At 43.5% G+C, this 24868-nt stretch overlaps 2 protein-coding genes across 8 annotated transcripts in view; one reads left to right on the forward strand and one right to left on the reverse strand.

Annotated features, from left to right (window-relative positions):
- The window catches only part of cunh21orf58 (chromosome unknown C21orf58 homolog), a 306245-nt gene that overhangs the window by 189129 nt on the left and 92248 nt on the right, over positions 1 to 24868 (forward strand). For 2 of the 5 annotated variants that reach the window (XR_015757632.1, XR_015757634.1), the window contains one exon: positions 6704 to 8412. The exons of 1 other annotated variant lie outside the window; for it this stretch is intronic. The gene's annotated coding sequence lies outside the window, so the exon portion shown is untranslated. Of the gene's footprint in view, positions 1 to 817; positions 892 to 6703; positions 8413 to 15496; positions 15577 to 24868 lie in introns of those variants that run through there. 2 more of the 5 variants (XR_015757636.1, XR_015757639.1) reach the window with 2 other exon arrangements.
- LOC122551461 (caspase-8-like) overlaps positions 1 to 24868 on the reverse strand; it is a 140841-nt gene that overhangs the window by 44241 nt on the left and 71732 nt on the right. For all 3 annotated transcript variants that reach the window (XM_087988945.1, XM_087988944.1, XM_087988946.1), the window contains exon 2: positions 9205 to 9501. In XM_087988945.1, coding sequence (XP_087845071.1) covers positions 9205 to 9501 — 297 coding nt within the window. The remainder of the gene's footprint in view (positions 1 to 9204; positions 9502 to 24868) is intronic.

Here is a 24868-nt window from a genome sequence, read left to right on the forward strand (position 1 = left end):
CAGAGTCAACAACTCTGTCATTCCAGGTATTAGCCCGGTAAATCCTCTCGAACTGTCTCTAACACATTTACATTCTTTCTTAAATAAAATGATCAATACTGTAGTACAGCAGATGTGGTTTCACCAAAGGGCGAAGGTCTTACAGTGATACAGTCATACAGCATGGAAACAGACCCTTTGTTCTAACCAATCCATGCTGACCATTTTAAACATTGTAACTATTTCTACATCCACTCTTCATCTGGAGGTTCATTCCACAGACAAACCCACTGTCTGTGTGAAAAAGTTGCCCCTCATGTCCTTTTTAAATCTTTCTCCTCACACCTTATAAATATGCCCCCTAGTTTTGAAACCCCCCACCTCAGGGAAAAGAAATCTGCCATTGACCTCATCTACACTCTTCCAGGTTTTAAAAACCTCTATAAAGCCACCTCTCAGCCTCCAGTGCTTCAGCCTATCCAGCCCCTCTCTATCACTCAAACCTTCCATTACCTGCAAGTCCTGGTAAATCTGTTTTGAATGCTGTCCAGCTTGATAATATCCTTCCGATGGCAGGGTGACCAGAACTGGACACAGTGTTCCAGAAGATGCCTCACCAACATCCTGTACAGCTTCAACATGATTTCCTAACTCCTATACTCAAAGAAAAGTCAGAAGAACTGCAGATGCTCTAACTCAGAAACAAAAACAGAAATTGCCGGAAAAGCTCAGCAGATCTGGCAGCATCCGTGGAGAGAAATCAGAGTTAATGTTTGGGTCTGGTGTTCTACAGAAGGGTTACTTGATCTGAAATGTTAACTCACATTTCTCTCCACAGATGCTGCCAGACTTGCTGAGCTTTTCCAGCAATTTCTGCTTCTGCTCCTATTCTCAAAGGTCTGAGTAATGAAGGTAAGTGTGCTAAATACCTTCTTAACCACCCTGTCTAATGTGATGTAAACTTCAATAACTATGAACCTGAACCCTCAGGTCTCTCTGTTCTACAACACTACCCAAGGCCCTTATTTAAATTGTATAATTCTTTGTCTTCCCAATGCCACGCATTTATCCAAATTAAATTCCATCTGCCATTCCTTAGCCCAATGACCCAATCCGCCAAGAACACTTTGTCATCTTAGATAACCTTCTTCACTGTTGCAATGCCATCAATTTTGGTGTCACCCATAAAATTACAAACCATGCTTTTTGTCTTCTCATCTAACTCATTACATAAATGACAAGCAAAAGCAGAGGTCTGTGAGAAAAGTAAAGAATTTTTTCATAGACAGAGAAGGGCTGCTGAGTGGTCAAGCAAACTAGATAGTATCCCAAGCTCCAGGATTGGATGAAATGTATCCCAGGTTGTTGAATAAGATACAAAAGGAAATAACAGGGGAGCTTGCAAAAAAATGTAATTCCTCTCTGGCCACAGGAGAGGAGCAAGAGAACTGGGGATAGCTAGTGTGTTACCATTATTTGAGAAGGGAACAAAGGATAAGTCAGGAAACTACAAGCTGGCCGGTCTAACCTTGGTGGGGAGAAACTATTGGAAGCAATTCTGAGGGACGGAATTAATCTTGTTATGACACGGGGTAAACCCCCCTACTAATTTAAACCTGCAACACAGAAAAGATTCATCCTGTGCTGTAATCTGTTAAAATACGAGAGGCAAAATTCCAGAAGTCACTATTTAGAGCAAAAATTAACAACTTTATTCTGTAAGTCCAACGGGGAATATTAAACCCAACAACTATTTCCAACTCCTTTCTCTTAAATCTATCTTTTACCTCCCACTCTACAACACTAGTCCGATAAAAGAAATTCTGATTAAGATTTACAAAAAAAAAATCACATTTCAAAACCAGTCAGCTTTGCCGATTCTCCTCTGAAGATCCTCTCCAGGTCAGCCTCGATGTTCTCCTGCACAAACCCCCCACAGACAGGTTCCTTTCAGAGAGCTCTTCAGCTGGCAGACTACATTTGCAGGTCTTTGGCATTTCTCTATCTAACTGTTCAAGATGTCCGGTTTTACACCCCAAAACATTAGATCGTTTCACTCGTTTTAATATTATTTGAATACTAAATTCAAATTTGATTGGATTTTTCGATCTTGGGGCATAATTTAAACGGATTGGCCAAATTTGAATTTGTTTTTGTTTAATGGCAACTCAGCTGCAGCTATTTGTTTCCACCAAGTGTTACATTCCTCCTTTGTTTAGAACTCTCTGTGCTGTGTCAGTCAATCCTTGCTAGCTTTTCAACTCTCTTAAAGGTACAGTACATCTCTACACCTTCATAACAATCCGAATTGGAGAGACAGAGATTAACCAACAAGAATCAGTATGGTTTTCTTCAGGTGAGGTCATGTTTGTATATGTTAGTTGACAGGAAGGTCAAATCTACAGTTTAACATCTGTGGTTGCGAGCTTTGAGAAGTTTTTTTTTCAAATGTTCCATTAAAACAACAACTATATTCAGAAACAGCTAAAACGGATGATGCAGGCCCAAAGTGGTGGAAGCACACATAAGTTGTAAGTGATGTGGCACCTGAGTGTGACTACAATAGATTGCCAGAGTTGAGTATCTCACAGAGTTCAGTGAAGCAAGGAGAAAGGTATTTGGGAAAACAAAGCATCTGATTAGTGAGCGGGATTGATGAGTTCATCTACTCTTTAAAGTCAATTTAAGGTCTTTAGCTTGGTGTTTAGCTCTCTTAGAGTCATAGAGATGTACAGCACGGAAACAGACCCTTCAGTCCAACCTGTCCATGCCGACCAGATATCCCAACCCAATCTAGTCCCACCTGCCAGCACCCGGTCCATATCCCTCCAAACCCTTCCTATTCATATACCCATACAAATGCCTCTTAAATGTTGCAATTGTACCAGCCCCCACCATATCCTCTGGCAGCTAATTCCATACACGTACCACCCTCTGCGTGAAAAAGTTGCCCCTCAGGTCTCTTTTATTTCTTTCCCCTCTCACCCTAAACCTATGCCCTCTAGTTCTGGACTCCCCCAACCCCAAGGAAAAGACTTTGTCTATTTATCCTATCCATGCCCCTCATAATTTTGTAAACCTCTGTAAGGTCACCCCTCAGCCTCCAACGCTCCAGGGAAAACAGCCCCAGCCTGTTCAGCCTCTCCCTATAGCTCAAAACCTCCAACTCTGGCAACACCCTTGTAAATCTTTTCTGAACCCTTTCAAGTTTCACAACATCTTTCCGATAGGAAGGAGACCAGAATTGCATGCAATATTCCAACAGTGGCCGAACCAATGTCCTGTACAGCCGCAACATGACCTCCCAACTCCTGTACTCAATACTCTGACTAATAAAGGAAAGCATACCAAATGCCTTCTTCACTATCCTATCTACCTGCGACTCCACTTTCAAGAGCTCTTGCCTTTTTTCATTGAAATAAAAGAACTATAGTAAAATAAAAAGATAAATAAAATAAAAAATAATGATTCTTCAAGTATAAATAAATAAAACATGATAGAGATGGCAGTTTGGATGACGTGTTGCACCTACAGCATACGGGAGACATAAGACCATAAGGGATCGGGGCAGCATTAGGGCATTCAGCTCACTGAGTCTGCTGCACGATTTGATCATAGCTGATATGTTCCTCAACCCCATTCTCCTGCCGTCACACTTTATTACAATCCAAGATGGCAGCACCAGAAAGGCAGGCTCCTGGGTCTGTCCACTCTGAACTGGCCACTTCCTCCCTTCTTTCTTTCCCCTTTTTGTCTTCTTTCTTTCTCTTTATCTTCTTCCTGTCAGTGGTGGCATGATGGTGACATCGCAGAGGAGGGTGGGCACAGCAGGACTCTTGGCAGGGTGGCAGACTGATCTGGCAGCAGAGCTGGGGTCTCTTGGTTGTGGTAGGCCTGGAATGGGGACTTCAGGCCTTAGTGAGGCATTGGTGGAGTGGTAAGCCCAGATTGGGGACTCCAGGCATTGGCAAGGCAGTAGCCTCAACGAAACCAAGGATTCCTGCTTGTGGTAGGCCCAGAGCAAGGGCTTCAGGCTTTGGCAAGGTGGGGACTGAAGCAGTGGCAGTGTGGTATGCCCAGAACAAGGACTCCAGGCAGCAGTGGAGCCAAGGATTCCTGGTTGTGGTAGGTCTGGAGCAGGGTCTCATGGTTATTGGCAAAGTGGCAGTGGCAGCTGAGCTGGGGGTTCCTGGTTGCGGGGGCGAGTGGGGGTCCAGGCGAATGTGGCATCAGTGGCCCACTGGCAGGGCAGACAAAGCAATCGCACTCGAAGAGTGGTGACTCCGACATTGGTAGGTCCAGCGCTGTCAGCAGAGGGGTGATGGTGCAGGTGTTGTTGGTCCAGCAGCTCAGGATTCGGGCCTTATGGTGAAGGCGGCCAAATGAAAATTGTCTCTCAACTATAACATTTTACTCTTAAACTAATCAATATGATGCCAGATTGTGGCAACAGTTGAAGCTTTTCACTGTATTTTACTATGTTGCTCATCGGAGAGAACAAGTGACAATAAATCATCATTCATCGTTCACCACATATTCCCTGATTCTTCCTATTAATAAAGATATCATCTATCTTCGTCTTAAATACACTTAATGACTTGCCCTCCACAGCTCTGTCTGGCAATGATTTCCACAGATTAACAACCCTCTGGCTGAAGAAATTCCTCTTCATCTCAGTTCTAAAGGGTTATCCTTCACTCTGAAGCTGTGCCCTTGGGTCTTAGTCTCTTCTAGTGGAGGGAACATCTTTTCCACATCTGCTCCTCTGCCAGTGTACATGCTGACAGCTGAGATCCATAATGAGTGCCATGTGTTACCACATGTACATTCTCAACCTTTCTTACCATCAACACTCTACTCTTCTCATTAGTGCCCTACCCTGCATTTATGTCTTTCTCAGCTTATAATCAGCAATTTCTTTGATTTCCTATCTCTTTCTCTCTCTCTGTCTGTCTGGGCAAAATCTCTATGCACTCTTATAAATCACCCCCATCCCCTCACCTCACCCCACAATCAGCATAAATACCACCCTTTCCCAGCTATATTCAGTTCTGATGAAAAATTAATGGATCCTAAAGAGAGTGTTTCTCTCTCCATTGATGCTGCCAAATCTGCTGGGTTTCTCCAGCATTCTCTGTGTTTATCATGGAATCCTGAAGAGTGGAATAAGGTGAATAGCCAACGTCTTTTCCCAGGGTAGGGGAGTCCAAGACTAGAGGCATAGGTTTAAGGTAAGAGAGGAAAGCTTTAAAGGAGACCTGAGGGGCAATGTTTCACACAGAGGGTGGTACATATATGGAACGAACTACCAGAGGAAGTGGTAAAGACTGGTAATTAGATTAGACTCCCTACAGTATAGAAACAGGCCATTTGGCCCAACAAGTCCACACGGACGCTCGGAAGAGTAACCTACCCAGACCCATTTCCCTCTGACTCATGTACCTATCACAATGGGCAATTTAGAATGGTCAATTCACTTAACCTGCACATCTTTAGACTATGGGAAGAAACCTGAGCACTTGGAGGAAACCCACACAGACACAAGGATAATGTACAAACTCCACGCAGTCACCCAAGGCTGGCATCGAACCCAGGTACCTGGCACTGAGCCACCATGCCACCCTGACAACATTACAACATTTAAAAGACACTTGGATAGATATATGGATAGGAAATGTTGAGAGAGATGTGGGCCAAATGGGATGGGTTCAGTTCAGGAAGCCTGGTTGCCATGGACAAGTTGTGCCACAGAGCCTGTTTCCCTGCTATATAAGGAGAACGTGAGGACTGCAGATGCTGGAGATCAGAGCTTAAAAATGTGTTGCTGGAAAAGCGCAGCAGGTCAGGCAGCATCAAAGGAGCAGGAGAATCGACGTTTCGGGCATGAGCTCCTTGCTATATAACTCTGTCCTCAGCACCTTTTGCTATACTGCAGTGTGCTACATCCATCTCACACTCGCTCCAAATGTCAAAGCTTACATGGCAAAAAACTGCATGCGCAGGCAGCCATGTCTCAACATTTTCCGGGAGAAGTCCTCACTGAAGACAATGGAGGCACCTGTCAGTCAAAGGGTCCCAGCACAGTTAAGTCAAGGCCAACATCTGTCCTAGCCTATCCAGCCTCTCCTTATAACTCAAACCTTGCAGTCTTGGTAATATTCTTGTCAATATACTTTGCACCCTTTCCAGTTTAAAAACATCCTTCCTAAAGCAGAGCGATCAGAATTCTACACAGTACTCCAAATGCAGCCTTACCACTGTCTTGTACAGCTGTAACATGACATTCCAACTCCCGTACTCACTGCTCTGACCGATAAAGGCACCACCCTATCTACCAGTAATGCCATTTTCAAGGACGTATGTACATGCACTCCTAGGTCTTTCTGTTCTCTAACATGCCCCAGGACCCTACCATTAACTGTGAAAGTCCTACCCTGGTTTGTCTTACCAAAATGCAGCACCTTGCATTTATCTGCATTAAACTCCACCTGCCATTTCTTGGCCTACTAGTCTGCAAACTCAGTAACAATGCCCTCAGTTCCTTTGTCCAGATCGTTAATGCATAATGTGAATAACTGTGGTCCAAACTAGTGGAGCACCACTAGTCACCATCTGCCATCCTGAAAAAGACCTCTTTATCCTGCCTCTGTGCCTTCTGCCAGTCAGCCAATTTTCTATCCATTCCAGTACCTTTCCTCTAACAAGTTCTTATTTTATTTTGCAGCCTCCTCTGTGACACCTTGTCAAAGACCTTCTGGAAATCCAAATAAATTGTGTCTACTGGCCCTCCTTTGTCTAATTTGCTTGTTACCTCCTTAAAGAGTTTGAACACATTTGTCCTCGATGAAGTCAAGTGTCAAGAAAATGTTACATTAGCACGCTACCAATTACATTACGTGTTCTTGGCAGTACAGAAAATACATTTGCTGATGATAAGTTGTAAAATAGTATGACAAATCTATTCTACTCTAAGTACAAACAAATTAAACCCTTATGAATGACTCAGTGTAAAGAAATGTTCTCGGTTCAGCTGCTTAATAAGTCACCTTTGGTAGCTTGGATTCAGGTAAATTGTACCATTTCCAAGAGGCAATAAGGAAGGAGTAAACAAAAGGCAGCCAAGATTCTTCTTATCACTTATTATTGAGGATAACTTTATGTAGTCCAATAATGTGTTGAGACTTTTTAGAAAAGTTATTACATGCTAGATTTTATGGCAAAATTGAACCCTGTGGGATAAGAGTGGCTGTAGCATGGATACAAAATTAGTGACAAGATGCAAAAACAAAGTTGTGGTGAGTGGTTTTTTTTGTAGGCTGGGTGGAGATTTATAGCAGCCTTCCCCAAGGTTCAATGGGGGGGACCATTGCTGATTTTACATTTATGAACTTATACATGGTAGCAGAAGGCACAATTTTGAAATGTGCAGAACATCTGTAATTTGGAATTCTAATAAAACAGGCAGATAAAATGAGCAGAGCCATGTGAAATAGAAATTAGCACAGGTTTTGGTTGAAAGAATGAGAGAAAATGCTGAATGGGTTAATGTTAAAGGGCTTGCAAGAATGCAGAGAGAAACCTAAGCCTTCTGTGCACAAATCTCCAAAGGTGACAGGACAGAATACATACGTAACACATATGAACACACAAATCAGGAGCAGGAATAGGCCTTTTGGCCCTTCACTCCTGCTCTACCAATCAGTAAAATCATGGCTAATTTGAGTTTGGCCTCAACCCCACATTCCCAACTACTCCTGATAGATTTTTGACTAACAAGGAGGTCAGGGATTAACTGCCTTAAAAATATTGAAGAATAACAAAAAAATTCACAAGCATTTACATTACAAAAGTCAGGAAGTTATATAAACTTGTATAAAAACACTTATTTGACCGCCAACTACAAGTGGAAATAGCTGTCATGCTCTTTGAATGAACCAGTGCAAACTCAGTGAGCTGAATGCCTACCTTCTATGCTGCACTTAAGAATGGGTATAGCGTATAAGCAAGCAGGAAGAGAGTTAAGGTCTGAGTGTTGTGAAACAAGCGGTTCAGCTGAGCATGACTCAGATCAGATAAGAACTTATAGTTAACAATGGAGTGCTGGTGGCAAGGGAAACAGGTTAACAAGATGGAAAAGCAGTCATTATGTAGAGCCATTTAACAATATTAGAAGCATTCAGTATGCAAGGAGAAAAGTATTAATTATGTGAAGTTATTCATTGTGTAACTGCAGATGGCTTAATCTTTACTATTGACACTCGCTGATTGTAACAGTCACCTAATTAATATGTATGTTGCCTTATCTGGATGCTCCTCTCTATAAAATGACTATATAGTTCATTGAGAAACTGCTGTTCCAGAGAAGACGGTCCCTGTGCACATGGGCGATCATTCTCTCTCCCTCCAGGGCCCGGAATAAAGATGAAGGAGGTAAAATTATGCTGTGTCTGAGTGTTTTGCTTCAACTGAGGGTGGGAAATGGGACGACACACTGTTCTATGAAACAACAATCAGCTGAGTGTGAGATGCAAGGTTCCAATCTATTCAGTGTTTCTTATGTGTTGTAACATTGAAAATAATGCATGTGGTAACATTTAATTCAAAATTACCATGGGCAATGCACAAATTGGAAATTGGTAAAGTGAATGTCTGAACAAACTGATGGGCTAGAAGATGTCAGGTCCGATCCCCCCTCTCTACTCAGAATCATAGAATCATACAGCAGGGACACAAACCGTTCGGTCTAACCAGTCTATGCCAAACATAATTGGCCTCACCAATGTCCTGTACAACCTCAACATAACATCCCAACTCCTATACTCAAAGGACTGAGCAATGAAAGCAATATTAATTTGTCTTGTTCCCTCAAGAGCTGAAACTTTTAATTTTCTTTCAACATGTAAATTAGAAAGCCAATTTTACCAACTTCTTTTGACTATATTGTACATTTCTACACATACCAGTGTCCACTTTTCAGAAGTTTTACATTGGCTGTAAAGCATTTTGTCACATCCTCAAGTTATAAATGTGTGCTACATGAATACTAATCTATCAGTCTTTCTAATAATGATTGCTGGAAAGTGTGTGTAAAAAACGATAAGAACAATTAGTTTTCCATTGTCAAATAGAATAGCAACACTCCATGGAGTGCATACCAACTATGAAATCACTCAAGCTTTGGAAAACAAAAATCAATAATTTGACGAGTGAGAATCCAAAGCAAACCTGTAATCTGAGATCTTGGAATTTTCAGGTTGTTGAAAAAGGTGTTCCATGTCTGCTTTCCGTTTTCCAAGAAGGTTGAGTAAGTCAAAGCGTTGGATTTGATACAGGAGTTCAGGGATAATATCCAAGTCTTGTTGCTGCAGTTCTCTGAACAGATCCTGTGCACTGGCTATCCCCTTGCCCGCTTGCAGGTGATCAGTGCACAGAAACTTCAAGTCCCCCAATTCTTCTTTATCCAATCCCATGCTTACTTCATATAAACTGTTTGAGTTAACATCCATCTTCTCCTCCAGTCTCCTAAAACAAAAGCAAAATTTGGGTTCAGTTACAATTTTCATTCTCCTAAAGATGTTAAGACATTGCCCTGAATAAAATGTTCATAAGAATCCATTCCTTCTTTGGCCACTTCAGAGGAGATACTGGCTGTGAAATTAGATTGCACAGTTCCACATCCACAGCCAAGTTTCATTTCTGATGAACAGTTTGGACTATGGTTCAAATTCACATTACCTCACAACATTTCAAATCTTCAGTGCCAATTTTTGTTTTCAGCTTTTCTTCCTACCCTTTCACTGAATGTCATGTTTCTTGTCAGGGTTCAGCTCTAAAGCATTCGGCTGCATTATCTCATAGAATTACAGAGTCATACAGCACAGAGAAAAGGCTTTTTGGCCCGACTTGTCTATGCTGACCAAGTTTCCAAAACTGAATTTGCCTGCATTTGGCCCATATCTCTGTAAACCCTTCTTATCTGTGCACTGTCCAAATATCTTTTGAATGTTGTAATTGTACAACACACCTCTACTGTTTCCTCTTGTAGTTCATTCCATATCTGCATCACCCTCTGTTTGAAAAAGGTGCCCCATCGGGTCCCTTTTAAATCCTTCTCCTCTCACCTTAAGCCCATGCAATCTAGTTTTGGATTCTCCGACCATGGGTAGAAAGATGTGCAGGCTAGGTGGATTGGCCATGCTTAATTACCCATTGGATGTGCAGGCTAGGTGGATTAACAATGGGAAATGCAGGATTACAGGTAGGATAGTCAGTAATTAACAATCTATTGCAGGTTCTGTTCGTCATGTAAGGGTGGCAGGAGGGGGACCCCTGTTTGATTGTCCCATGATTGATTGAATTTTCTCAGGATTGGGGGGAGTTTTCATGGATGAATACAGAGAAATTGTCCCCACTGACCAGAATGTTAGTAATCAGCAAACAGAGATTAAGGTAATGTGGTGAGTTATGATCTAGAATCACCTAACTTTCAAAAGGGAATTAGATAAAATACCTAAAAAGATAAAATTGCAGGAGTGTGGAGAAAGAGGCAGGGAGTGGTGTTGGTTAGACAAGCTAGCATAAGCAAAACAGTTTGACTGACGTCTTGTGCTACATCGTGCCATGATTTTTTTTAATTTATAAAATAAAATTTGGTGGTGATTACAAAAAAGGAGCAGCATGTTGGCCCAGTGGTTAGCACGGCTGCCTCACAACGCCAGGCACCCGGGTTCGATTCCAGCCTCGGGTAACTGTCTGTGTGGAGTTTGCACATTCTCCCCATGTCTGAGTGGGTTTCCTCTGGGTGCTGCGATCTCCTCCCACAGTCCAAAGATGTGCAGGTTCACTGCTTTGGCCATGCTAAATTGCCCATGGTATTCAGGGATGGGTAGGCTAGGTGCATTAGTCAGGGGCTAAATGCAGGAGAATAGGTCTGGGTGGGCAATTCTTTGGAGGGTTGGTGTGCACTTGTTGGGCCAAAGGGCCTGTTTCCACATTGTAGGGATTCTAATTCTAAAACCTTGGCTATTCACCCCACATTTTGTAAACTATTGTAAGGTCACTCCTTAGCCTCCTACACTCCAGCAAAAAAGTTCCAGCCTAACCAACCTCTCCTTATACCTTCCAATCTCAATAACATCCTTGTACATTATTTTTGCATCCTTTCCAGTTTAATAATGTACTACTTACAGCAGGGCGACTAGAATTGTATGCAGTACTCTAACTGTAGTGTTACCAACGTCTGTACAGCTGTAACATGACATTCCAACTCCTGTACTGAATGCTCTGACCAATGAAGGAAAGAGTGCAAAACACCTTTATCATCTCCCTGTCTTCTTGTGACACCACTTTCAAGCAACAATATACAAGTATCCTCAGGTCCCTCTGTTCGACAACATTCTCCAGGGCTCAAACATGAACTGTACAAGTCTTGCCCTGGTTTGTCTTACAAAAATGCAACACTTCGCATTGATCTAAATTAAAGTCCATTTGTCCTTCCTTGATCCATTTGATCAAGATCCCGTTGTACTCTTAGATAACCTCTTACTGTCCACTATACCACCAATTTTGGTGTCATCTGTAAACTTACTAACCACAATATAAATGTTGAACAACAATGGATCCAGCATCGATCCGTTGATGTCTTGAAAACAGTTCACATTACAGAAGAGCAAGTGCCAGAGGTCTTAAAAAACATAAATGTGTTTACATCTCCAGGACCTGATTAAGTCTATCCCAGGACATTGTGGGAAATTAAGGTAGAAATTGCGGGACACCTAGCAGAGATATATATCATCACCAGACATGGGTGAGGTGTCAGAGGACTGGAGGGTGGCTAATGTTGTGCTTTTATTTAAGAAAGGCTAGAAAGATTAACCAGGGAACTACAGACTAATAAGCCTCAAGTCAGTGATTTTTTTTTAAGGTGACCAAGGACGTAGATAAAGGCAGAGCGGTAGACGTTGTCTATATGGACCTTAGTAAAGCCTTTGACAAAGTTCCACGTGGTAGACTAATCAGTGAAGTTAGGAGAAAGTGAGGACTGCAGATGCTGGAGATCAGAGCTGAAAAATGTGTTGCTGGAAAAGCGCAGCAGGTCAGGCAGCATCCAAGGAGCAGGAGAATCGACGTTTCGGGCATAAGGGACTTTTACATAAATACATGAAGAAGGGCTTATGCCCGAAACGTCGATTCTCCTAATCAGTGACGTTAGATCATATGGGATTCAGGGAGAGCTTGCCAATTGGATAGAAAATTGGCTTGATGCTAGGAGGCAGAAGGTGGTGGTGGAGGGTTATTTTTTGGACTGGAGGCCTGTGACCAGCCATGTTCTACAGGGAGAGGTGCTGGGTCCACTGTTGTTTGTCATTTATATAAATGACTTTGATGAGAATTTAGGAGGAATTGTTAATAAGTTTGCAATGATACCAAACCCTGTGGTATTGTCAACAGTGGAGAAGTTTATCTAAGGGTACAAAGGCATCTTGATCAATTGGGTCAATGGAGTATGGAGTGGCAGATGGAGTTTAATTTGGATAAATGTGAGATATTGCATTTTAGTAAAACAAACAAGGGCAGGACTTATACAATTAATGGTAGGACCTTGGATAGTGTTATCGAACAGAGACACCCAGGGGTTTATGTACATAGTTCTTTGAAAGCTGCGACAGAGGCTTGCCTTTATTGTTCAGACCATTGAGAAGAGGAATTGGAAAGTCATGTTGAGGTTGTACAGGACATTGGTGAAGCTACTTTTGGAATACTGTGAACAGCTGCCCTGCAAAATTGGAATGGGTTCACAAAAGATTTACCAGATGTTGCTATGACTGAAGGGTTTAAGTTCTAAGGATAGGCTGGAATTTTTTGAATTGCAGCTTAGGAGGTTGAGGAGTTACCTCATAAATAAAGTGAATAGCAAAGGCCTTTTCCCTAGGTTGGGGGAATTCAAAACCAGGGACATATTTTTAACTGAGAGGGGAAAGATTTAACACAAACCTGAGGGGCAACTGTTTTTCACAAAGGGGATGGTTCGTAGGTGGAATGAACTGCCAGAAGAAGTGGTAAATACAGGCACAGTTACAAAATCTAAAAGACATTCGGATAGGTACGTGAATAGGAATTTGGGAAATTTGGTTGACATGGATGAGGTGGACTGAAGGGCCTGTTTTGGTGCTGTATGCCTCTATGACTCTAACCTTCTCTTGTCTTATTAATGTTTAGGGTCCCACCACAAGAGTCATCAAGTTATAAATTATCTTGCCACAAATGACTATTCAGATATAGGTGGTTGGGGGGGGGGGGGTTTGCTGTAAGAGTAGATACAGGAACTTAGGCAAATGGATGAAAGATCTGGTTAACCATGGAAAAGAGGAAGTTGAAACAGAGGAGTTATAATGTCATTTCAGTGTAGTCAGTGGCTTGATACTGATTGTTTTGTAGCTTGAGGAAGAAGTGGAGGGACTATCTAAGCATTAAATTTAAGAGATGTGGGAATTTTATATTCACGTTAAAGAGGAATGGGGAAAGTGCCGGTGAGCCTCATACACTGTCTAGTCCTTGATGAAGACTGAGGCACTTAGTAAATGTTAACTTGACACATACTTGGAAGATCACAGGTTCAAACCCCATTACAGAACTTGTGCATATCTATTTAACAGGTCAGCAGATGCTTCACATCTCCAAGACAGCAAAGGAATCTGCAACCAATTTACTGTGTCAAACAAACAGGGATAACAGAACAGTCATATTCAAATGGACAGAGGTAATACTGTCCACTTTAGTTTTTGATTAGATCCCCTGTAGTGTGGAAAGAAGGGCCTTCGGCCCAACCAGGCCACTCTGACCCTCCGAAGAGTAACCCACCCAGACTCATTTCCCCCTGACTAATGCACTAGCACTATGGGCAATTTAGCAAGGCCAAGATCTGCACATCTTTGTGACTGTGGGAGGAAACCATAGCACCCGGAGGAAACCCACGCAGACATGGGGAGAATGTGCAATCTCCACACAGACAGTCGCCCGAGGCCGGAATCGAACCTAGGACCCTGGTGCTGTGAGGCAGCAGTGCTAACCACTGAGCCACCATGTTGACCACTAGCTATTGAAATCATCTACTTCCATTATAATAAATGCTGTATTTCAGATTAACAATGAAGCAAGGATTCTGTTGAAGGAATAAAAGTAAAATATGGCTTCATATTTGCTGGGAAACATTCTTCCCTCAACTAAAATCTGGTTCTTCCATCATTTTATTTGTAGATCTTTTCCATGTATAAAGTGGCCTTCATAGCTGCACTAAACTGATTAACAAAGGAAGCAGAATCAGAGCAGAAATTTCTGCTCCCTTTGTTAATCATTGGGTGTCTTAAAGATCATAGAATCCCTACAGCGTGGAAGTACATCATTTAGCCCATCGAGTGCCAACCAAATCCCTGAAGAGCATCTCATCCTCACCCCAATCCTGCATTTCCCATGGCTTATCCACCTGCACATTCCTGGACACCATGGCCAATCCATCTAACCTGCACATCTTTGGGCTATGGGAGGAAACTAGAGCACCTGGAGGAAACCCACACAGACACAGAGAGAATGTGCAAACACCACACAGGATGGTCACCTGTGGCTGGGATAGAACTTGGGTGCCTGACACTTTGAGATAGCAGTGTTAACCAATGAGTCAGCGTGCCACCCCTTGGATTCCCAAATGCACACAGGGATACTGTTGAAATGTAGCCAATTAAAATATCACTGCTTAAACATCAAGAAAATTGGCGTGGTTCCTCCACTTGTCTATTTGAAACTGTGGAATTGGTCATTCTGCTTGAGCTGTGTTTCCTTGTCTTCTCTGCATGCACGTGCATCTGGAGATGGATCATGCAGTGACTGCTGATACACTCCTGGTCACTGTTAACCAATGGTCGCCACAGACATTTATTGCATAATTAGTCATTCGAAACACTTCTTGATTGAGTTTTGTTCTTTTTTTCTGGCTGATCGGATTGAAGTTAGATTATTTTATTAGCAGTGCCCTCCTCAGGTTGGGAGGGTATCTGTGGCATATCTTCATGAAGATGTGCTTGAATCAAATAATAGTTTATAATCCACCAGATTGAAACATGAATACAACATTTTAATAACAGACGCGTTACGTTTTAAAACAATTGAAGGGTCGCTTGAGATCATAGTCAAAGAAAGCTACTCCAACCTGTACTATTATACATCACACATTTCAACTCATTGGAATTAAGACAGCAAGTCTGCAAAACCCATCAAAGGCAGATGACCCCTCCTGGGATATGTTAAAGAGCCACATCCCCTGACCTGTTAACAGGGCATTAAAAAATCACTTGAGCTATTACATTTTCTGAAATCATTTAGACAGTGGCACCCTGGCTAATACATGAGCTAATCAGGTCACACTTGGAATGGCTTTATTTGGCTCACACCTGCTAGTTGGAGGAAAAAAAGACAGATGACAAGCCAACTCTTCAAATGTTTTAAGCCTATGCTTTCTCCCTAGAACTGAGGACAAGCAGTTGAGATACGGAGAGAGAAATCCCAAGGAAGGTGACTTCTGCTTCCCTCTCTCCAACATATCTGGTAAGATTTCCCACCTGGGAAAATCCACACTCTGCTACAGACAGAAATTTCATAAAAGAACTCAGCCCAACATACTATCTCCAGATGTACAACCAACTTTAAATCCGAACTATGAAATTCAGCCTGAAACCAGCCAAGATACTGAATTGCTGACTCTAAACTCTTTTTACTTTCAATGGATTCTAATTTTACCAACATAGCCTACCACATTCTGTATTCCACCTATGCATTTGTGTTAACTTTAAATGTGTTTAGAACATAGAACAGTACAGCAAAGGAATGGGCCCATTGGCCCACGATGCTGTGCATAATAAGATGCCAAATTAAACTAATCTCTTCTACCTACCCTTGGTCTATATCCCTCCAATCCTTGCATTTTCATGTATTTATGTAAAAGTCCCTTATACGCCCTTTATTGTACTTGCCTCCACCATCATCCCTAGTAGAACGTTCCAGACGCTTACCACTCTCTGTGCAAAACAATTTGTCCCTCACAACTCTTTTGACCTTAAACGTGTGCCCTCCTCCTCCAATTTTAGATATTTCAACTCTGGGAAAAAGATTCTGACCGTCAACCCTATCTATATATTCCATAATTGTATAGACTTATATTAAGTCTCCCCTCAGCCTCTGCTGCTCTAGAGAAAACAATCCAAGATTTTTCTAGCCTCTTCTTATAGCTCATACTCTCTAATCCAGGCAGCATCCTGGTAAAACCTCTTCTGCACCTTTTCTCCAAAGCCTCCACATTCTTCCTGTAATGTGGCGACCAGAACTGAACACAGTACTCTAAGTGTGACTTAACCAAAGTCTTATAAAGCTGCAACATGACGTCCTGATTCTTGTACTCAATTCCGCAACCAATAAAGGTAAGCATGCCATACACCTTCTTTACCACCCTATCTACTTGCGTGGCCACTTTCAGGGAACTAAGGATTTAAACTCCAGGATCCCTCTGTACATCAGTGCTGTTCAGGGTCCTGCCATTAGCCATACTCTTCCTTAACATTTGACCTCCCAAAGTGCAGCACTTCACAGTTGCCTGGATTAAAACTCCATTTCTCCGCTCATATGCAACTGAGCTAACTCCCGCTGAATCCTTTGGCAACCTTCTACACTATCCACAACTCCACTGCTCTTTGTGTTGTCTACAAACTTACGAACCCACCATCTACATTTTCATCCAAGTCATTTATATGTGAGCGGCACAGTGGCTCAGTGGTTAGCACTGCTGCCTCACAGATCCAGGGACATGGGTTTGTTTCCATCCTTGGGTGACTGTGTGGAGTTTGCACATTCTCTCTGTGGCTGCATGGATTTCCTCCAGGTGGTCCACTTTCCTCCCACAGTCCAAAGATATGCAGGTTAAGTGGATTGGCCAAACTAAATTGCGCCGTGGTATCCAGGGATGTGCAGGCTAGATGGATTATTAATGTGAAATGCAGGGCTACGGGGATAGAGTTGGGGATGTGTCTGGGTGGGATGCTCTTTGGAGGGTCGGTCTGGACTCAAGGGGCCGAATGTCTGGCTTCCACACTGATATCACAATCAACAGGGGTCTGAGCACAGATCCCTGCAGAACACCATTACTCATGGTCTTCCATTCTGAAAAATACCCTTCCACCACTAACTTCTGTCTTCTATAGGCAAGCCAAATCTGAATCCAAGTGGCCAAGTCACTGTCGATCCTATGCATCTTAACCTCCTGGATAACCCTACCATAAGGGACCTTGTTGAAAGCTTTACTAAAATCAATGTAGACAATATTCACTGACCTACCCTCATCAATCACCTTCGTCACCTCCTCGAAAAATTCAATCAAGTTATTAAGACATTACCTGCCCTGCACAAAGCCATGCTGACTGTACCTATTTAGGCCATGCTTTTCCGAATGCACATAAATCCTGTCCCTCAGAATTCTTTCCAATAGCTTTCCATCCACCAATATGAGAGTCACCAGTCTATAGTTTCCTGGACTATCTCTATTTTCCTTCTTCAACAGAGGAACAACATTAGGTACTTGCCTAGTCCTCTGGGACCTCTCCAGGGGCTAATGAGGATACAAACATCTTGGTCAAAGCCCCAGCAATCTCCACTCTTGCCCCTCTCATGAATCTGGCTAAGATACCATCAGCCTTGGGGACTTATGCATCTTAATGCTCTTCAAGAGACCCAACACCACTTTTTTCTTGATCTCAGAATGCCCTAGGATATTAGCATGCTCCACACTAATCTCACTAACCTCCATATTCTTCTCCTGGGTGAATACTAAGGATGCCACATGGCAGTACCAGACCAGGTTAGGGGCCCAAATCAACCACACAGACACCCACCACCTGCATCAAGGCTTACACAATATAACGGGATACAAAATGATAGCAGACAAAAAACACATCCCTCCCTGATGCGCTCAATGCTTTCTATGCTCAGTTCAAGAGAATGCCAATGGCACCGTGTCATCTGCTCGGACAATGCCAGGCACACCTGTTCCCTCTGTCACCACTGCAGATGTCATATCAGTCTTCCTGAGAGTCAAACCAAAGAAAGCGATGGACTCAGATAGAGTTTCTGGCCATGCATTTAGATCATGTGTGGACCAGCTAGCAGAGGTATTCACTGACATCTACAACCTCTCCCTTTCTGCAAGCCGAAGTCCCCACCTGCCTCAGGAAGATCACCATCATTCCAGCACCAAACAGAACATATGCAATATGCCTTAATGAGTACTGCCCAGTGGCTCTGACCTCCATAATCATGATGTGCTTCAATAAGCTGGTCATGGCTTATATCAACTCTCATCTCCTACAACTTGCCCCCCGGCAAAACTGGTCCATGCCGTACGCTATTTCCTTAGTCCTACACTCATCCTTAGAACATCTGGAGAATAAGGATACCAACACTATGTTCCTACTCATCAACTACAGCTCTGCCTTCAACACCATAATCTCTTTGAGACTGATCTCAAAACTCTGAGACCAAGGTCTCATTTCCGCCCTCTTCAACTGGATCCTCAGCTTCCTGACCTACAGACTGCAATCAATGAACATAGACAACAGCTCTGCCTTCAGAATTATCCTCATCACTGGCATCCCGCAAAGATGCATTCTCAGTCCCCTGTACACCCATGACCGTGAAGCCAAATTCCAAATGAACACCATCTACATGTTTGCTGATGACGCCACCACGGTAGGACGGACATCAAGCAATGATGAGTCAGAATACAGAAAGGAGATAGAGGGCTTGGCGTCATGATGCAATGATAACAGCCTCTCTCTCAATGTCGGCTAAACAAAAGAACTGATGATTGAGTTCAGGAAGCAAGGAGGAGAATATGCCCCTATCCACGTCAATGGAGCTGAGGTGGAGAGAGTCTAGAATGTCAAGTTTCTAGAAGTAACAATAACTGACAACCTGTTCTGAATCTCCACCAGGATGCGACAGTCAAGAAGGCACAAAAACTCCTCTTCTTCCTCAGGCAGCTCAGGAAATTCAGCATGTCCATAAAGACCCTCACCAACTTTCACTGACGCATCATTGCAAGAGTTCTATCCAGGTGCATAATAGCCTGCTACGGCAACCCCATCCAGACCCATTCCTCTACATTTACCTCTAACTAATGCACCTACCCTAAACATTCCAGGACTGGAAGAAACTATACAAGGTTGTGTGCATAGTCCAGACCACCACAGAAGCCAACCTCCCGTCCATGGACCCCATTTACATCTCTTGTTTCCTTGGAAAGGCTACCAACATTATCAAAGACCCCTTCCACTCCAGTAATGCTCTCCTACAACCTCTTCCATCAGGCAGAAGATACAGAAGCTTGAACACACACATCAACAGGTTCAAGAACAGCTTCTTCTCTGCCACTGCCAGACTGTTGAATGGACTCTCTAATCTTGATCTTGTTTTGCACACCTCCTGTGCTGCCGTCACCTTGTGTGCCTCACACTATGATCTGTATGTCCTTGTTTGCTATTATCTGTCTATACTGCTTGCAGAACAAAGCATTTCACTGTACTTAGGTACATGTGACAACAATAAATCAAATCAAATCCTACCAAAGGATATGGGGTTAGTGAGATTTGTGTGCAGCATGCTAATATGCTAAAGCATTTTGAGGTCAAGAAAGAAATGGTCTTGGATATGTTGAAGAGCATTAAGGTTGATAAGTCCCTAGGGTCCAATGGTATCTAAGCCAGATTCATGAGAGAGGCAAGGCAGAAGATTGCTGGGGCCTTGACCAAGATCTTGATATCTTCACTAGCCATCGGAGAGGTCCCAGAGGACTAGGCAAACAACTAATGTTGTTCCTCTGTTTAAGAAAGGTAATAGGGATAATCTAGGAAAGCACAGACATATATCAGTGGCTGAGAAGCTTTTGAAGAGAATTCTTAAGGATAGGTTTTATGCACATTTGGGGAAAAAAGCCTAATTAGGGACAGTCAGGATGGCTTTGTGCAGGGCAAGCAATGTCGAACTACCTTGATTGAATTTTTTAAGGAGGTGACAAAGGTGATTGATGAGGGTAGAGCAGTGGATGTTGTTTCATGGATTTTAGTAAGGTTTTTGACAAGGTCCCTCATGGTAGGCTCATCTGGAAGATTGAGATGCATGGGAATGACAGTGACTTGGCCACTTGGATTCAGATTTGGCTTGCCCATAGAAGACAGAGGGTGTTTTTCAGGCTGGAGGTCCGTGACTAGTGGTGTTCTGCAGGGATTTTTACTGGGAACCCTGCTATTTGTGACATATATAAATGACTGATGAAAATGTAGATGGGTAGGTGAGTAAGTTTGCACTTGATAAAAAGATCAGTGGAGTTGTGGATAGTATAGAAGGTTGTCAAAGGATTCAGTGGATATAATTGCAGATATAGGCAGAATATTGGCAGATGGAATTTAACCTGGGTAGGTATGTGGTGTTGCACTTTGGGAGATCAAATGTTAAGGAAAAGTGTACAGTTAATGACAGGAGTCTGATGTACAGAAGGATCTTTGGATTCAAGTCCGTAGCTCACTGAAAGTGGCTACACAAGTGGATAAGGTGGTAAAGAAGGCGTATGGCATGCTTACCTTTATTGGTAAGTCCAAGAGTCATGTTCATAGATTCCCTACATTGTGGAAACAGGTCCTTCAACCCAGCAAGTCCACACCAAACCTCTGAAGAGTATCCCACCCATACCCATTCCTCTACATTTACCACTGACTAATGCACCTAACCCTACACGTCCCCAAATATTATAGGCAATTTAGCATCTTGGATTGTGGGAGGAAACCAGAGCACTTGAAGGGAACCCACACAGACAGGGGGAGAACATACAACTTCCATACAAACAGTCACCTGAGGCTGGAATCGAACACGGGTCCCTGGCACTGTGAAGCAGCAGTGCTAACCACTGAGCTACTGTGCCACCCCAATCTTGCAGCTTTGCAAGATTTTGCTTAGGCCACACAGAGTATTGCATTCAGTTCCTGCTGCCACATTACAGGAGGCATACGGAGGCTTTGGAGAGATGCAGGAGAGGTTTATCAGGATGCTGCCTGGATTAGATGGTATGAGCTGTAAGGAGAGGCTAGAAAGTCTCAGGCTGTTTTCTGTAGAGCAGCAGAGGCTGAGAGGAGACTTGATAGAGGTCGATCAAATTATGGGATGCATAGAGAGGGTTGATGGTCAGAATCTTTTTCCCAGCATTTAAGTGTCTATTACTAGGGGGCACGCATTGAAGGCAAGAGGGAGTAAGTCCAAAGGAGACATGAGGGGCAGGTGTGTTTATATAGAGAGTGGTAGGAGTCCGGAATGTTCTGCCAGGGGTAATGGTGGAGGCAGATATGATAAAAGGGCTTTTAGAAAACTCCATGAATGTACCAGGAATGGAGGGATATGGACCAAGGGTAGGCAGAAAGGATTAGTTTAATTCGTGGGCCGCAAGGCCCATTCCTGTGCTTTTACTGTTCTATGTTCTATGACTCAAACTACCCATTTAGCATCTTACCACATCCTTTGCCTATAAGCACAATTTCCCACCTTTATCCTTGAGCAGTCCTACCCTCTCCCTTGTTATCGTCTTGTTTTCAACATATGCATAGAATGCCTTGGGATTCTCTTTAACCCCACACGGCAAGGTCCTTTCTTGCTCTCCTTTATTCCCTGCTTGAGTCCTTTGCTGCTTCCTTTATATTCTGCACGGGCCCTGTCCAATTTTAGCTTCCTGAATCTTATATGTGCTTCTTTTTCCCTTTTGACTAAATTCACAACCTCCCTCGTGCCATCCTTGACCCTCCTCTTTACTAGGAGAAAGTGAGGACTGCAGATGCTGGAGATCAACTTCCTCATTTCCCCTCCCCCCACCTTATCTCAGTCCCAACCCTTGGACTCAGCACTGCCTTCTTGACCTGCAATCTTCTTCCCGACCTCTCTGCCCCCACCCCCTCTCTGGCCTATCACCCTCACCTTAACTCCTTCCACCTATCGCATTCCCAACACCCCTTCCCCAAGTCCCTCCTCCCTACTTTTTATTTTAGCACACCTTCCTCATTCCTGAAGAAGGGCTTATGCCCGAAACGTTGATTCTCCTGCTCCTTAATGCTGCCTGACCTGCTGCCCTTTTCCAGCAACACATTTTTCAGCCCTCCTCTTTACTGGAACCTGCTAGTCCTGAACTCTGATCAGCCTGTCTTTAAACAACTCCCATATGTGAAATGTGGATGTGCCTGATGACAGCTCCTCCTAATTAACACGCCCCAGCTCCTGCTTGATTCCGATATAATTCACCCTCCCCCAGTTTAGGTCTGTAAAGTCCTGACTTATTCTTTCTCATAGCTATCTTAAAACCTAAGCAGTTGTGATCACTGTTTCGAAAATGCTCTCCCAATGGAAGGTCATTTATCTGACCAGGCTCATTAGCTAAAACTTCTAGTCGGACTATCCATATACTATTTTAAGAAACCCTCTTGAATGCACTTAACAAATTATTTGCCATCTAAGCCTCAGACAGTCCCAGTCAATATTGGGGAAGTTAAAGTCACCCACTATGACAACCCTGTTGCTATTTATCTTTCCATGATTTGCTGACATTGGTAGTCCTCAATGTCTCAGTGGCTGTTGGGGGCCCAATAGTATCATCCTATCAGAGTCATTGCACCCATTGTATTTTTGAGCTCGCCCCATATTCCCTCAGTGGATGAGCCCTCCACTATGTCCTCTCTGATTATAGATGTGACATTCTCCCTGATTAGTAATGCAACTCCTCCACTTCTTTTACCTTCCTCTCTATCTTGTCTAAAACAACAAACCCCTGGAATGTTGAGCAGTCAGGTCTGTCCCTCTCTCAACTAAGCCCCTATAGTGGCCACAATATCATAGTCCCATTTACTAATCCAGGCTGTAAGCTCATCTGCCTTAGCCATAACACTCCTTGCATTGAAATAAATACACTGCAGCCCATTTATACCATCATGTTCATTTACCTGTCTTTGCCTGTCCTTCCTTTCTGATTTACTGGTCCTTACATCTATCTTCCCCTCAATCCCTCCACTTGCTGACCTGCTGCTCTGGTTCCTAGCCTCCTTCCACTCTATTTAAACCCCCCTGAGTAGCATAAGTTATCCTCCCTGTGAGGATATTGGTTCCCCTCCAGTTTAGGTGCAACCTGTCCCTCTTGTACAGGTCACTTCTACCCCAGAAGAGGTTGCAATGATCCAAGAGCTTGAAACCCTGCCACTGCACCAGCTCCTTAGCCATGCATTCATCTGTCCTCTCTTTCTACTCCTTGCCTCACCAGCACGTGGCACTGGCAGTAACGCTGAGATCATTACCCTCGAGGTCCTGCTTTTCAATCTCTTTCCTAACTCCCTGTACTCACTCCACATCCTTCTTCCTACCTCCCTCTTCATTGGTACCAATGTGCGCAATGACTCACCCTCCCTGTCAAGAATTTTATGCAACCACTCAGAGACATCCTTGACCCTGGCAGCTGAGAGGCAACACACCATCCTAGAGTCTCAAACATGTCACGGAAACATCTGTCTGTGCCCTTAATGAGCAAGCTGAGAAGTGGCAGATGGAGTTTAATTTAGATAAATGTGAGGTGCTGCACTTTGGAAAGGCAAATCAGGGCAGGACCTGTACACTTAATGGGAAGGTCCTGGGGAGTGAGGCTGAACAGAGTCCTTGCAGTGCAGGTTCATAGCTCCTTGAAAGTGGAGTCACAGGTAGATAGGATAGTGAAGAAGGTGTTTGATATGCTTTCCTTTATTGGTCAGTGCATTGAGTATAAGAGTTGGGAGGTCATGTTATGGTTGTACAGGATATGGGTTAGGCCACTTTTGGAATCCTGCATGCAATTCTGGTCTCCCTGCTGTCGGAAGGATGTTTTGAAACTTGAAAGGGTTCAGAAAAGATTTACAAGGATATTGCCAGGGTTGGACGATTTGAGCTATACGGAGAGGTTGAATAGGTGGGACTGTTTTCCCGGGAGCATTGGAGCCTGAGGTTTATAAAATCATGAGGGGTATGGATAGGGTAAATAGGCAAAGTCCTTTTCCCTGGGGTGGGGGAGTCCAGAACTGGAGGGCATTGGTTTAAGTTGAAAGGGGAAAGATTTAAAAGGGACCTAAGGGACAACTTTTTCACACAGAGAGTGATGTGTATGTAGAATGAGCTGCCAGAGGAATTGGTGGAGGCTGGTACAATTATAACCTTTGAAGGCATCTAGATGGGTAAATGAATGGGATAGGTTTAGAGGGATATGGGCTGAAAATGTGTTGCTGGAAAAGCGCAGCAGGTCAGGCAGCATCCAGGGAACAGGAGAATCGACGTTTCGGGCATAAGCCCTTCTTCAGGAAGGGCTTATGCCCGAAACGTCAATTCTCCTGTTCCCTGGATGCTGCCTGACCTGCTGCGCTTTTCCAGCAACACATTTTCAGTTCTAATCTCCAGCATCTGCAGTCCTTACTTTCTTCTTAGAGGGATATGGGCCAAATGCTGACAAATGGGACTAGATTTATTTAAGATACCTGGTTGGCAGGGATGGGTTGGATGGAAGGGTCTGTTTCTGTGCTGTATATCTCTATGACACAATGTCTCCCCACCACTATTGCTTACTTGGATCTTGCCCGACCCTGCTCTATAGCAGAGCCAGCTGTGGTGCTACAGACCTGGCTGCTGCTGTTGTACTCCTGAGTGGCTATTCCCCTCAACAGTATCCAAAACTGTATATCTGTTAGAAAGGGGAACAGCCACAGGAAACTCCTGTACGACCTGCCTGCCTCTCCTCCAGGTCACCCATTGA

Source organism: Chiloscyllium plagiosum, unplaced genomic scaffold (assembly GCF_037043375.1).
Source record: "Chiloscyllium plagiosum isolate Xiang-an unplaced genomic scaffold, Cpla_swu_hap1 HiC_scaffold_7, whole genome shotgun sequence".
Classification (NCBI taxonomy): domain Eukaryota; kingdom Metazoa; phylum Chordata; class Chondrichthyes; order Orectolobiformes; family Hemiscylliidae; genus Chiloscyllium; species Chiloscyllium plagiosum.